The sequence below is a fragment of the Vulpes vulpes genome, chromosome 13 (genome assembly GCF_048418805.1).
Source record: "Vulpes vulpes isolate BD-2025 chromosome 13, VulVul3, whole genome shotgun sequence".
In the NCBI taxonomy this organism is placed as follows: domain Eukaryota; kingdom Metazoa; phylum Chordata; class Mammalia; order Carnivora; family Canidae; genus Vulpes; species Vulpes vulpes.
This window is the reverse complement of record NC_132792.1, coordinates 82377936-82394024: the sequence shown is the minus strand read 5'-3', so window position 1 is coordinate 82394024 and position 16089 is coordinate 82377936. Positions and strand designations below refer to the sequence as shown.

The following is a 16089-nucleotide window of genomic DNA, read 5'->3' as shown; positions in this document are numbered from 1 at the left end:
TAGTAATTCCACTACTGGGTATAACACAAAAAAATATGAAAACACCAATTCAAAAAGATATATGTACCCCTATGTCTACTGGAGCACTGTACAATAGCCAAATTATGGAAGTAGCCCAAGTGTCCATCAGCAGATGAATGGATAAAAATGATGTGGTATAGATCTACAAGGGAGTATTACTCAGCTATACAAAAGAATGGGATCTTGCCATTTGCAACAACATGGATGGATCTAGAGGGCATAATGTCAAACTAAATAAGTCAGAGAAAGACAAATATGATTTGATTTCATTCTTATATGGAATTTAAGAAATGAAAGACAAAAAAAATAACATACTCTTAACTACACAGAACAAACTGATGATTGCCAGAAGGGATGTGGGTGGGACAATGGGTGATAGAGGTGAAAGAGATTAACAGTACACTTAGGAGAGCACTAAATAATATATAGATTTCTTCAATCACTATATTGTATATATGTCAACTATACTGCAATTTAAAAAAATAGATTCAATTTTGCCTATTGATTCTTTCCTAAATAATTTTCAATGCTCACCATAAGGATGACAATAAATATTTTAAATATTATGATGGACAGTGTTGAAAATTCAGGTTAATCTTTCACAATGCCAAGAAGTATGAAAGGAGTAGTACTCACCTCCTTTGCACTCTTAATCTTAGTCAGAAATGTATGCAGCTCCATTGTTTCTGCAAACAGTGCACGACATACTGCCTGATAATGATTTGGTGCCTCTGATTCAGTTGGAAGATGAGCAGCACATAACTACAGAAGTGGAAAATAAAATAATAATGCTCATTTATTATTTTGGGGTTTTGGTACCTTAAAAACAGACATACCTCATATATTCGCATTTTTATATCAGATAGCAAGGCAATTCCCATCATCCAAAACCCAATGCATCACAAAACCATCAGTAAAATCTAAACAATTATACAGAAAAAGTGCTCCACTTACAAACACTCAACAGCACAAATGAACTTAATAGAATTCATCAGTTTCTATTTGAAAATGATAGGGTTGCAAGTAGAAAAGGAGTTTACCATATACTGAGTATTAATCATAACACAGGTGTTTTAATAGCTATCATTTATTTTTTTACCATGTCAGGCACTGTATTTGACATGTCATATACACAGCATAGTAACACTCAGTCTTCAGTGTAACCCTGAATTATCTCCATTTTATAGCAAAGGAAACTGAGGCTAAGAGGACTTACGGGGTCCACAGTCAGAAAGTTGCCATGAGGGAGAATTAAACACAGTCTTACAGGATTTTAAAGCCTAGGCTCAACCCAATATATGCTGAATTGTGTTAGGTGGTAAAAAGACTGCCAGAATGGCACGTGGACCATTGGGAAGATGTCGCATCAGTAAATGGAAAGTGGAGCAGAGGGCAGGGGGCAGAGTAACTCCACTGGTGGTAGCTCCAGTCCTAATATCCTTTGCTGTACATAGTCCATAATGCCCAAAACTACTGGTAGGTAGGAGATGCAATTCAGCATCATGCACAACAACTTAGGAAAAAAAACCAAACACCATTTAATTTATTGATTGGAAATACACCCTATCAAGAGTCTAATGTATGGGAATTAATTTACCTTTTTGTAAAGTAATAATTTAGTATCCATGTACTATAGTTATGTTTTAAGGTACCTCATTTGCTTTAAAAAGCTGTTGAGTTCTCCCTTCTTTACTATATTTGGTAAAATTGACATTAATACAATTACTGAAAATATACACTTTATTTTTTTTTTAAGATTTTATTTATTTGAGAGAGAATGAGAGAGAGCACAAGCATGGAGGAGGGACAGAAGGAGAGGGAGAAGCAGACTCCCTGCTGAGCAGGAAGCCCCATGCGGGTGACTCTAGAATCATGACCTGAGTTGAAGGCAGATGCTTAACCAACAGAGCCACCCAGGTGACTCCAAAATATATATTTTAATGATTTCTATCCATTGGAGAGTGAAAGATGTCTTTGTGGATTGTATTATCCTTCATAATGTGGCCTTTGTTTTCATTTGCAATTAATATCATATGCAATTTACTAGATTACTATCTTTAATAAAGCATATTCTTCTCAAGAAAAATATCTTGGGTTTCAGCAAGAAATTTTCTCTGCAGTACCCAAAACAAGGCTAAGAACTGATATATGAGAAAGCATGAAAAGCAAAAATTTCACAAGCTATATAATGGAATATTACTCAACCATAAAAAGAATGGAACCTTGCATTAGCAATGACATGAATGGAGCTACAGAGTATTATGCTAAGTAAAGTTGGTCAAAGAAAGATGCCATATGATTTCATTTATACATGGAATTTAACAAAACAAAAAGAGCAAAGGGGAAAAAAAGAGAAGCAAACCAAGAAATAGACTTTTAACTATAGAGAATAAACTTATGAGAGGAGAGAGGGTGGGAGGATGAGTAAAACAGGTAATGGGGAGTAAGGGGTACACTTGTGAAAAGCAATGGGTGATGTATGGGAAGTACTGAATCACTATGTTGTACACCTGAAACTAACGTATGTTAACTGGAATTAAAAAACTTAGTCTCACAGAGTAACGATGAACAGAGAGTATACTTTTTGCTCAATTATTTTTGTATACAGAAGACAGCTTCCAATATATAATTATCATTTCCAAGATAATGAAAAACAACTACTAAGAGTTTCATCTTTCTCTAATGATCCCGTAATTTTAAATTCTAATTACATGATGTATAATATGGCAAAATACTTTTTTACTGTAATTTCTGGTAAATTCATTTTACACAAGGACTCATGTGCATGCAAACCTGTTTTACACAACAGTTTCACAAAACAAAACTTACACATTGAAGTGATTTCACGATCAAGAGGAAAACATAGGGATAAACTTTCTTGTTCGTGGATTTGGTAATGATTTTTTAGATAGGACACTAAAGCATAACCAACAACCACAAAATGGATAAATTAGACTTCATCGAAGTTAAAAGTTTTTACACATCAAAGGATACTTTCAAGAAAGTTAAAAGGCCCACATAATGGGGGAAAATACTTGCAAATCAGATATTTGATAAAGGTCTTTATATATTCAGAATATATAAAGAACTTTCTAAAATATTATTTATTTTACAGGGGGAGGGGTAAAAGGGGGGTACTCAAGCAGACTCCCCACTGAGCACAGAGCCTGACACTGGGCACCATCTCACAACCTTGAGATCATGACCTGGACCAAAACCAAGACACCACTATAAAGAACTCTTAATCGCAGCAAAAAGACAACCCAATTTAAAAATTGAGGAGACAGAACATGAGAGACTCCTAACTCTGGGAAACGAACCAGGGGTGGTGGAAGGAGAGGTGGGCAGGGGTTGGGGGTGACTGGGTGACAGGCACTGAGGGGGGCACTTGATGGGATGAGTACTGGGTGTTATTCTATATGTTGGCAAATTGAACACCAATAAAAATAAATTTATAAAAAAATAAAAAGTAATAAAAAAAAATAAAAATTGACTTAAACAGACATATTTCCAGAGAAAATATACAACAGATCAAAAAGTACATAAAAAAGATGCTCAGCACCATTAGTCACTAGAGAAATGCAGGTCAAAACCACAATGAGATACCACTCAGACCCAGTAGGGTGGCTACAAGACCAAAAACCCAAAATGGAAAATAAATGTTGATGAGAATGTGGAGATAATGGAACCCTTGTGTATTGCTGGTGGAAATGTAAAATGGTACAGCCACTATGAAAAACAGTTTGGTGGGACACCTGGGTAGCTCAGTGGTGGAGCATCTGCCTTTGGCTCAGGGTGTGATCCTGGAGTCCTGGGATTGAGTACTGCATCGGGTTCCCTGCAGGGAGCCTGCTTCTCCCTCTGCCTGTGTCTCTCTGCTTCTCTCTGTGTCTCTCATGAATAAATAAATAAAATCTTTAAAAACAAAAACAAAAAACAGTTTGGTGATTTGTCAAAAAGTTACCATGTGATCCAGCAGTTCCATTCTTAGGTGGAATATAATTAACCTTGACCAACACAGGTTTGAACTGCTCAGGTACACTTACATGCAGATTTTTAAAATATATAAACTATGTATTGTGTTTATGTTAAAGCTTCTGGTCAATAGCCAGCACGCTTAGCAGTTAAGATTTTGAGGAATCAAAAGCTGTATGCGAATTTTCAGCTGTGCTGGGGGTCAGTGTCCCTAACCTCTGCACTATTCAAGGGTCAACTGTTTATCAAAAAGAATAGAAAGCCAGTGTTCAAACAAAAGCTTGTATACGGATGTTCATACCAGCAACTCTCCATAGCAGCCAAAGGTGGAAACAATTTAAATGTTCTGAACTGGTATGTGGAAAAACAAATGTGGTATATACATAGAATGAAATCTTATTCATTGATAAGAAGGAATAAAGTACTGACACACACTATAACATGGATGAACCTTAACAACATTACACTAATAAGTAAAAGCAGCCAGATACAAAAGGTCATATATTGTATGATTCCACTTATATGAAATTCCCAGACTACACAAATCCACAAAGTCAGAAAGCTGATTAGTGTTTGCCAGGAGCTGAAAGACAAGGGATATAAGTGATGACTATGGGGTTTCCATTTGAGGTGAGAGAAAAGCTCTGGAATTAGATAGTGGTGATGGTTGAACAATATTGTGAATACACTTAATGCACCTAAATTGGACACTTTAAAATAATTTAAATGATAAGTTGTATGTGTATTTTACCACAATTTAAAATGTTTTAAAAGCTTAACAAAGAAAAACAAAATTCCACAGTCTCCACTGAGACAGAGGGAGAAATAGTCCCAAAAAGGAAAAATAAGTGGTTATTTCACTGTACATGAACTTTTTATTTTTGTTCTTTCTCCTAAATGCATCATTTCATTTAATCCTTACAACAGTTCAATTTAGATATGGAAGCAGATTTAGAACAGCTAAAATAATTTACCCAAATCACACAGCTAGGCAGCAGAACGGGAGTTGAACCCAAGCAGTCTACCTCTAGAAGCCAAGTTCCTATGAATGTATATCATATCACTCTTAACCTAGAATGAATGTGTATTACTTTTATATTAAAGAAAAACATGTTTTTAAAGTATATAAGCATACAGCATGGTATACAATAAAACTATCTTTTACAGTAACCAAAAAAGAGAACAATATGGGGGAAGGGGAACATAATTAGCAGGAGTAGGTTCTGTCCTATATTTATCAACATGAGGTTATATGACCTTAGACAATCTGACTTTGCTAGGTTTCAGTTTATTTCAAGGGAGGACTTGGACTATGTTCTCTCTTACTTAATCTACTGGTCTGTTCTATGACTAATTTTTTAAGTCCAGCTTTAAGTCCCACCTAAGGGCTAATGACTCCCCAACTCCTACTCTAGGCCACTCCTGATATCTGTTTATCAGTCAGAAAAAGAGCTATTTTACTTTTCTTCTTTTTAAAAATATTTTATTTTTTTATTTGAGAGAGAGAGTGAGCATACATGAGAGAGTGCACAAGTGGGGAGTGGGAGGGTAGAGGGAAAGGGAGAAGCAGACTCCCCGCTGAGCAGGGAGCCCAACTCAGGGTTTGGTCCAAGGGTTTTGAAATTATGACCTGAGCAGAAGGCAGACACTTAACTGAGCCAATCATGTGCCCTATTTTACCCTTATTCTTGAAAGATATTTTCCTAGGCAAAGAATGTTAGGTTCTATTTTAAAACTTTGAAGATATTATTCCATATGTCTTCCAGCTTCAACTGTTTCTATTGAGAAGTCATTGCAGTCTAATTTTTCCTCTAAGATTTTAGATTTTCTATTTGTGATTTTCAGCAGTTTATAAAGAAATTAAATTATTTTCATATTATTTTACTTGCTCTTGATTTGTAAAGCTTCTTGAGTTAGTGGCATAGTGTTTTCCACAGTTTTGGAAAATACTAATGTATTTACTATGTCAGTTATTACCTCAGTATGTATTAATTTTTAGTATTCAAATACTTCTTCTATCCTCCCTCTTCCTTGCTCTCCCCCCTCCCTTTTTTAAAGGATTTTATTTATTTATTTCACACACACACACACACACACAGAATACAAGCAGGGGGAGTGGCAGAAGAGAGGGAGACTCCTCACTGAGCAGGGAGCCCCATGTAGGACTCTATCCCAGGACCCTGGGATCCTGACCTAAGCCAAAGGCAGACACTTAACTGAGCCACCCAGGAGCCCCTTCCCTGCTCTCCTTTTAGGACTTTAATTAAATGTACTGCCTTTGTATCTGACCCTCTATTCTGTACTGTGTCTCTTTTCTTCACTCTGCGTATTTTCTACTGACAATATTTCATTTCATTCTTTCTCTTCAAAGGTCTGTCTATTAAAACCATTCACTAAACTTTTATTTCAGTTACTTTATTTGTTGATTCCAAATTTCCATTTGGTTCTATTTATATATTTTCCAGTTTTCTGCTTAAAGTTTCAAACCTGACTCTTGGAATCCTGAACAAAAATTAAGTCAATCTGACAACTCCATTATCTGGATTCCCTGTATAGAATCATTAATTCTGTTGCTAGAACCCATATAAATTTTCTTAAGTTTTCATTAAACACATAGGACCTTGTTATATATTTTCAACAAAACTTGAAAATACTTGCAAATCTTGTCTAGATAGATGTGATTAGAAAAAAAAACAAAAACAAAACAACCTACAATACTTTCTAACATTTTGAAACATTTTAAGTTTGTCAAGGAACGCCTGGGTGGCTCAGCGGCTGAGCGTCTGCCTCTGGCTCAGGGCATGATCCTGGGGTCCGGGGATCAAGTCTCACATCGGGCTCCCTGCATGGAGCCTGCTTCTCCCTCTGCCTGTGTGTCACTGCCTCTCTCTCTCTCTTTCTCATGCATAAATAAAATCTTTAAAAAAATAATTTTTTTGTCAAATAAGTTAGTCATATCTGTATTTTTGAATACACCAACTAGGAGAAAAAAAAATTCTTCTTTTTTTTTTTTTTTTTTTTTTTTAAAGTAGACTCCACACCCAGCAAGGAACTGGAACTCACAATCTGGAGATCAAAATCTGAGCTGAGCTCACTATTGGACGCTTAATTGACTGAGTCACCCAAGTGCCCTGAAAAAAAATTTTATTTGGTATCATATCAAAGATGTATGCCAATAACTCAGAAATTCTATATATTATCCACTGACTTTTTTTTACCCTATTTAGTTATCAAAACACTATACAGAACATCAAATTTTTCTTAAAACTTTGGCACAATTGAGAATAGAGTTTTTGCTTAAATTCTAAATTCCAAAGCATTTAGTAATCTATCACCCTTTGCTTAGAAACATGTAAATGCAAGGTTTGTAAGCTCTATCATCCCAGAAAAGAAAATGGCATAACCAAATGATATCTTCTGAGATCTTTAGAATTTATCACATTATAGTTCTTTGTTGATTATATTAGACTCCAAGATTTCCCCATATTTTATTGTCAACCGCTGAAATTCAAATGTTTTTAAAACTGTTCAGTGCACAAAGCTTAGCATTGTATTTGCAAAACCTAAGTAAATTATTTTAAACTATAACTAAAACATTTTGCCTAATGAATGTAATCATATATTTATCATAATAACTACACAAAGAAAATCCTGCACAAAGAACATCTTCACTAAATTTAGCATCATATAGTTAGGATAAGTTATTAAATTTTTGCCTAAATCAGTAAAAACAAATTAGTATGTTCCCAGCAAATTTCAAAACTTAAAGAATACAACATTCTGAAGTATAGAGTATTGAAGTTTCTTTCTCTGTAGTCTAATAGGACTGATGAACATTGGTCGCCTAACTAACCTAGGTTCACAGGGATCTTAATTCAGTAATGACAAGCTCAAACAAACATTTTGCCTTCCCTTGTATATCCTCCATTAAACCTAGGTCATATACATACATAAATAAAAATAATAGATTTATCCTGTATCAGTTATTTGTGTTTTTTTAGATTTATTTATTTATTTATTTATTTATTTATTTATTTATTTATTTATTTATTTATTTAAGAGAGAGAGAGAGAGAGAATGAATTCGAGCAAGAGTGAGTGCAGGGAGGGACAGAGGGAGAGGGAGAAAGAAACTTTAGCAGACTCCTCTTTGAGCGTGGGGCCCAACTTGGTGCTCCATCTCAGAGCTGAGATCATTACCTGACCTGAAACCAAGAGTGGGTTGTTCACCAACTACACCACCCAGGGGCTCCTGTATCAGCTATTTGTAATACATGTACATTTTGAAAATGAAGAAAAACTCTGCACTGGGCTAATCTACTTTGCTGTAATAAAATTAAATGCATAAAGCTTGTTTCTATTCGAAATCATTTTCTACAGTACTATTCTTAAACTTTTCCCACGAGTTTTCAAAATTGTATACAAATTTTGACATTACAAGGCAAACCAAAAAACCTACTAGCTTTTTATAAGCAGGGCTTATTGCGTTAAACTTATGCTTGTATTTGCAGAAACATGCATTTTGCCTTAAATTATGAATTAACACTGAAAGCATAGCTTATAATACTACTCACAGCCAATTCCATACTTAATTTACTAAAATTTTACAATCTTTTATGTATCATATAAATGGTAAACAATAAAAGGAATGGAATTTCTAAAGCTAAATGGTTCACCGTGAATCACACCACCACTAATACACTACTTCAAATTACCAGTTTCGTTCATTCATTATCCATATACCAGTATATGCAGAACATCATGGTCTCTTTCATTTATTAAAGCAGAAATTTTCCTATTGCTAAATAACTCACAGAATTATAATTTTAGAGAATATATAATAGTCCATCTAGTTGATGCATCATCTCTTTGCCATTTATTTCATTTTAGAATAGTATAAATAATGGTGCAAAACATACCTTCAGTGTATCCATGTAACATTTTCTTCTTTTAAAAATTATCTCTTTGAATAGATTCTTGACTATGGAGAACAAACTGATGGTTACCAAAGAGGTGGGTGGGGAGATGGGTGAAAATAGGTGATGGACATAAGGAGTGGACTTGTGATGAACAGCAGGTGTTGTATGGAAATGTTGAATCACTGTATTGTACTCCTGAAACTAATATTACACTGTATGTTAAGTAAATGGAATTTAAATAAAAAACTTTAAAATAATCTTTTGGTATAGAGAACAGATAGGCAGTTGGCAGAGATAGGGGTGGGAGGAGGAGCCTGGGAAATATGGGTGAAGGAGGTCAAAAAGCACAAACTTACCATTATAAAATAACTAAGTCCTAAGGATGTAACACACAGCATAGTGATCACAGTTAGAATACAGTATTGTATATATGAAAGTTGCTGAGAGAGTAAATTTTAAAACTATCATATGAAAAAATATGTGTAACTATGTGTGGATGTATGGATGGATACACAATATATACATAAGTCATTAAGCAGTATACCTAAAACTAACATAATATGTCAATTGTATCTCAATTTAAAATTTCTTCTTCTTTTAACTGGCTGCTTGGAGATTAATTTCCACTTGGTGCAAGGCACACAGTTATAAGGTGCTAGGAAAAGCTTATGGCTTGGATAGTGAAGAGTGGGGTTCTCTCAACTTCCTCTTTGGTGTTTTGCTCTTTTGATATAAAAAAGTCAAACTGCCTCTGCTTGCTGCAGCCTACCTAGTCTACAGGGAGGGAAGGATAGGGGTTCTGATGAACCTAGTACCTTCTGAAGCCTGGCAGTAGCCACTGAGGATTGGAGCCCAGGGTTGGCTTTGCCAGGCTGGCCACCAGGCTGTTTCCTCATGGCTTCCAGAACTCAGTCACAGGTCATTGTCCTGCTGGAGGCCTGGGAAGCTTCTGAGGGTTCTGGGGAACCCAACACTGTAGCCATGAATGAGAGTGTGGACTTCTTGATAAAGAAGTTTGTCCACCAGGGACTGCTTGGCCTTGGGGAGTGAGGGATGCCTTCCACAGGATACTCTGCACTTCTGCTGGAGCTGTTACTGGGTTGAATGTGGAACCCCAGCTGTGCTGGTAATAGTCATGGGTGGCCATGAGTGAGAGCCGCTGGAGGGGATGGCTGCCATGCTGTTGTGGACTGGTGGAAACCTTGGTGGCTACCCCTCCAGAGCCCTGGCATGTGATCACAGGTGGCAGGGATGGGGACACTAGGCCATAGAGCCCATGTGCATAGAACACTGAAGGCCGCTCCATGACCCAAATGTGTGAAGGGTGCATATGCGTAGATGTGTTTGCTTGTATCGGGGCACTGCACTACCAAAAACTTACCTCTCTGAAATATTTCTAACATTAGTATTACTATCATCAATGATTATTCTGGATATTTTTACATATTTTAATTTTTTATATGAAAAAAACTTCAAAACAAAACTAGGTCAACAATATATGAATCAGCATATACCGATCCCCTAACTTTAATGATCCATTCATGGCCAATCTTAATCTACCTTCCTCACCTGCTCAGCCCTACTCTCCAGGATAGCAAATCCCAAAAATCTGTGTCTCATACATTCTTTGAAAAATAACTATAATAGTACCATCATATTAAAAATATGAGTAATTTCTGGGGTGCTTAGTTGGCTTAGTCAGGGGAACATGCAACTCTTGATCCCGGGGTTATAAGTTCCAGCCCCATCTTCGGTGTAAAGATTACTTAAAAATAAATTTTTAAAAAAGATTTATTTACTTATTTTAATGGTGGAGGCAGAGGGAGAGAGAAACCCAAGCATACTCCACACTTTGCAATAGGGCTCCATCTCATGACCCTGAGATCAGATCTGAGCCAAAACCAAGAATCCAACACTTAACTGAATACTCCACCCAGGTGCCCCAAAATCTTATAAAAATATATGAGTAATTTCTAATATCATCAAGTATAACATAAGAGGTCAAACTTTCCTGATTACCTCAAATATGTACACAAATTTTTACAATTTATTTCTCTTAATTGGAATCTATTTGGGTCCACTTACTGCAACTGGATGCTACGTGTCAAGTTTCTTTTAATCTAAGTTTTTCCTTTCTCTCTTTCCATATATCTTGAGTTTATTTACTATCGAAATTACATGATTTGTCCTACAGAGTTTCCTACAATCTGAATTTCACTGATTGCATCCATATGGCGTTATTTAAAATGCTTCTACGTCCTCTGGATTTCCCGTAAACTCTACTTGGATCTAGAGGCTTGATTAGAGAGAAGATTGGGTTTTTTTTTTTCTGTCTGCTGATTTGGCAAGAATACTTCCTAAGTGGTGTTGCAAACTTCCATCAGGAGTACATAAAGTCTGCTGGTCTCTAGTGATTCCACAATCATTACTGCTATTCTTTCTCTGGAATTAGAAATCACCATTTTGCAACTCCTATCATGCTATTTTCACATATTAGCTGGAATACTTTTATAAAAAGAAACTTTACAAAACTAAGTGGATACCTAAGGTGCTGGTTTGTATGGAAAAGATAGGATGAATATGCTTTCCATCTATTTGCCAATTCTTGAAATAAGTTGGTTCCCTAACAAGCCTCTAAAGGTGCCCAATGAGGGTCTTACTATCATGTATGTGTTCACAGAAATCAGAATATTTGATGTGTTTTAATCCATCACAGCTGTTATTCTTCCTGATGATCAAATTCTTCCATCTTTGACAAATGGGAACCTCTTTGTGTTGGCTTCTGAGTCCTTTTTATACAATCTAGTAACCATGGATAGTCTGTTTTCTGGTATGACAAGTTGTTCCAGGCTATTTCAGACCTTGCCTTCGCAGATCCGGAATTAGCCATTTCTCTAAGGAATCCTGGGATTCTTTTAGTGGGGAGTGAGCCTTAGAGAACATAACCTGGTGGGAGCTGGGCTCATTGCTACTATATGGTTATTGCTCTGGAGGTCTTTGTATGTGGTTATGTCTCCAACAGGATAATAGCTATGTTCAATTTGCCTTGCATTCAGGGGGAATTTTATATATATAAATATATTTTTTTAATTTTATAATTGTGTGAAACATTTATATAATTTGTAATTAAATCTACATAATCAAGCAAAGTCATAAATGCTTAGCTTTAATCCCTGTCCCAGTTTTTGCTCTGTTCCTTTTCTCTATCTATAGCTAACTTCTTAAGTTTGGTTTATCTTTCCTCTTTTTAAAAAAATATAAACTGCCATTAAACATATTCTTATCCATATCTTTTCTTAAACAAATGCAAGCATACTATACATGCTTTTACAGACCTTCTCTTTTCACAAAAATATATCCCGGAGAGATCTTTCCTCAATACTTTTGGATACCTATATCCCTTCAGATACTCCACTAATTGGCTATACCATAGTTAATTCAACTATTCCTCTATTAACGAACATTTAGGATGTTCTTAGCCTTTTGTTATTATACATTTTTAACAGTTTCAGGCTTTTTAATATACTGCCAAATTATTTTATATAAGGGCTATGAACATTTACAGTGCAGCTCTCAATTAAGTAAAAAAAAATTTACCATGATTTCAGGTATCAAAAAATGAATTTTCTCCATTCTTTTTAAAATTTAAATTCAATTTGCCAACATAGAACACCCAGTGCTCATCCGATCAAATGCCCTCCTTAGTGCTCTTCAACCAGTAACCCCATCCCCCCACACTCCTCCCATTCTTCAACCCTTTGTTTCCCAGAGTTAGGAGTCGTTTGTCTTCCTCTCTAATTTGTCCCCAGTTTCCCTCCTTTCCCTTATAGTCTCTTTCACTATTTCTTATATTCTGCATATGAGTAAAACCTGATGAGGATTCTCCTTCTCCGAATGACTTATTTCATTCAGCATGATTCCCTCCATTCCATCCACGTCGAAGCAAATAATAGGTATTTGTCCTTTCTGATGGCTAATATTCCATTGTATATATAGACCACATCTTTACCCATTCATCTGTCGAAGGACATCAAGGCTACTTCCACAGTTTGGCTATTGTGGACATTGCTGCTGTGAACATTGGGGAGCAGGTATCCCAGTGTTTCATTACATCTGTATCTATGGAATAAATACCCAGTAGTGCAATTGCTGGGTCACAGGGCAGTTCTAGTTTTAACTCTTTGAGGAACCTCCACACTGTTTTCCAGAGTGGCTGTACCAATTCACATTCCCACCAACAGTGCAAGAGGGTTCCCCTTTCTCCATATCCTCTCCAACATTTGTTGTTTCCTGTCTTGTTCATTTTCGCCATTCTCACTGGTGTGAGGTGGTATCTCATCGTGGTTTTGATTTGTATTCCCCACCCCCCCCCCAAGAGATGTGGAGCATTTTCTGTTTTTGTTGGCCATGTGTAGATCTTCTTTGGAGAAATGTCTGTTTATGTCTTCTGCCCATTTCATGACTGGATTGTTTGTTTCTTAAGTGTTGAGTTTGATAAGTTCTTTATAGGTCTTGGATACCAACCCTGTATCTGATAGGTCATTTGTGAATATCTTCTCCCAATCTGTAGGTTGTCTTTTAGTTTTCTTGTTTCTTTTCCTGTGCAGATTTGTATCTTGATTAAGTCCCAATAGTTGATTTTTTGCTTTTGTTTCCTTTGCCTTCATAGATGTGTCTTGCAAGAAGCTGCTGTAGCCATGTTCAAAAAGGTTGTTGCCTGTGTTCTCCAATAGGATTTTGATGGAATCTTGTCTCAGATTTAGAGACAAGAGTCTTGGGAGGTTTTTAATGACTGCTTCAATTTCCTTGCTGGTTATTGGCCTGTTCAGGTTTTCTACTTCTTCCTGTTCCAGTTTTGGTAATTTGTAGGTTTCCAGAAATGCATCCATTTCTTCCAGATTGCCTAATTTGTTGGCATAAAGCTGCTCATAAAACGTTTTTAAAACCGTTTGTATTGGGCAGCCCTGGTGGCTCAGTGGTTTAGCACCACCTTTAGGCCTGGGGTGTGATCCTGGAGACCGGGGATCAAGTCCCACTCCCACGTCGGGCTCCCCGTGTGGAGCCTGCTTCTCCCTCTGCCTGTGTCTCTGCCTCTCTCTCTCTCTCTCTTTCTGTATCTGTCATGAATGAGTAAATAAAATCTTTTTTTTTAATCATTTGTATTTCCTTGGTATTGGCTGTGATCTCTCCTCTTTCATTTGTGATTTTTTTAAATTTGAGTCTTTTCTCTTCTTTTTAATAAGACTGGAGCTAGGAGCTTATCTATCTTATTCTTTCAAAGCACCAGCTCCTGGTCTCAATGATCTGTTCTATAGTTCTTCCGGTCTCTATTTCATGGACTTCTGCTTGAATCTTTATGATCTCTCTTCTGCTTGGTTTAGGCTTTATTTGCTGTTCTTTCTCCATTCCTTTAGGTGCAAGGTTAGGTTGTATATTTGAGTTCTTTTCCAATTTTTTGAAAGAGGCTTGTATTGTGATGTATTTCCCTTGTAGGACCGCTTCTGCTGTATCCCAAAGATTTTGAACAGTTGTATTTTCATTAGTCTCCATGAATTGTTTTCATTCTTCTCTAATTTCCTGGTTGACCCATTCATCTTTTAGTAGGATGCTCTTTAGCCTCCAAGTGTTTGAGTTTCTTCCAAATTTCTTGTGACTGAGTTCTAGTTTCAAAGCATTGTGGTCTGAAAATATGCAGGGGACAATCCTAAATTTTGGTATCAGTTGAGAACTGATTTGTGACCCAGTATGTGGTCTATTCTGGAGAAAGTTCCATGTGTACTTGAGAAGAATGTGTATTCAGGTGCGTTCGGATGGAATGTTCTGTATATATCTGTGAAATCCACCTGGTTCAGTGTATTATTCAAGGCCGTTGTTTTTTTTGGTGATGCTCTGCTTAGAAGATCTGTCTTTTGCTGAAAGTGCCATAATAGAAGTCTCCGACTATTAATGTATTATCTATATATCTCTCTATTTTGGCTATTAATTGATATACTTGGCTGGTCCCCTCATTAGGGGCATAAATATTCATGATTGTTAAGTCTTCTGGTTGGATAGACCCTTTAAGTATGATATAGTGTCCCTCTTCATCTCTTACTATACAGTCTTTGGTATAAAATCTAATTTATCTGATATGAGGATTGCTACTCCAGCTTTCCTTTGAGGACCATTTGAATGGTAAATGGTTCTCCACCCTTTCTTTTTCAGGCTGGAGGTGTCCTTAGGTCTCAAATCGGTCTCTTGTAGACAGCAAATGGATAGGTCTTCCTTTTTTATCCAGTCCAAGACCCTGCATCTTTTGATGGGATCATTTAGCCCATTCACATTCAGAGTAACTATTGAAAGGTATGAATTCAGTGTGTCGTAATACCTATTCAGTCCCTGTTTTTGTGGATTGTTTCTTTGGGCTTCCTCTTTCTTTTACAGGGTTCCCCTTAATATATCTTGCAGAGCCGGTTTGGTGGTCACATATTCTTTCCATTTCTGCCTGTCCTGGAAGCTCTTGATCTCTCCTTCTATTCTGAATGACAGCCTTGCTGGATAAAGTATTCTTGGCGGCATGTTCTTCTCATTTAGTACGCTGAATAGATCATGCCAGCCCTTTCTGGCCTGCCAGGTCTCTGTGGAGAGATCTGCTGTTAATCTGATATTTCTCCCCATATAAGAATCTCTTGTCTCAAGCTGCTTTTAGAGTTTTCTCTTTAAAATTTGCAGGCTTTACAATTATATGTTGGGCCGTTGATAGTTTTTTGTTGATTTTGGGTGGGTCCTCTCTTTCAGATCGGAATGCCTGTTTCCTTCCCAGATTAGGGAAGTTCTCAGCTATGATTTGTTCAAATATACTTTGTGGTCCTCTCTCTCTCTACCTCTTCTGGAATCCCAATAAGACAAATATTATTCCTTCTCAAGCTATCATTTATCTCCTGAAGGCTTTACTTGTGGGTTCTTAATTGTTTTTCTCATTTCCTCAGCTTCCCTCCTTTCCATCAACTTGCCTTCTATGTCACTCACTCTCCTCCACCTCATTAACCCTAGGAGTTAGGGCATCCAGTTTAGACTACATCTCAGTTCAAGTATTTTTAATTTTGGCCTGGTTAGATCTCAGTTCTGCAGTAACAGAATCTATGGAGTCCTTTATGCTTTTTTCAGAGCCACCAGTAATTTTATAATTGTCCTCC

General features: G+C 36.6%; 1 protein-coding gene across 4 annotated transcripts in view; it reads right to left on the bottom strand.

Annotated features, from left to right (window-relative positions):
* SPIRE1 (spire type actin nucleation factor 1) overlaps positions 1–16089 on the bottom strand; it is a 206069-nt gene that overhangs the window by 104511 nt on the left and 85469 nt on the right. For all 4 annotated transcript variants that reach the window (XM_072734854.1, XM_072734851.1, XM_072734852.1 and 1 more), the window contains exon 4: positions 658–783. In XM_072734854.1, the coding sequence (XP_072590955.1) occupies positions 658–783 (126 nt within the window). The remainder of the gene's footprint in view (positions 1–657; positions 784–16089) is intronic.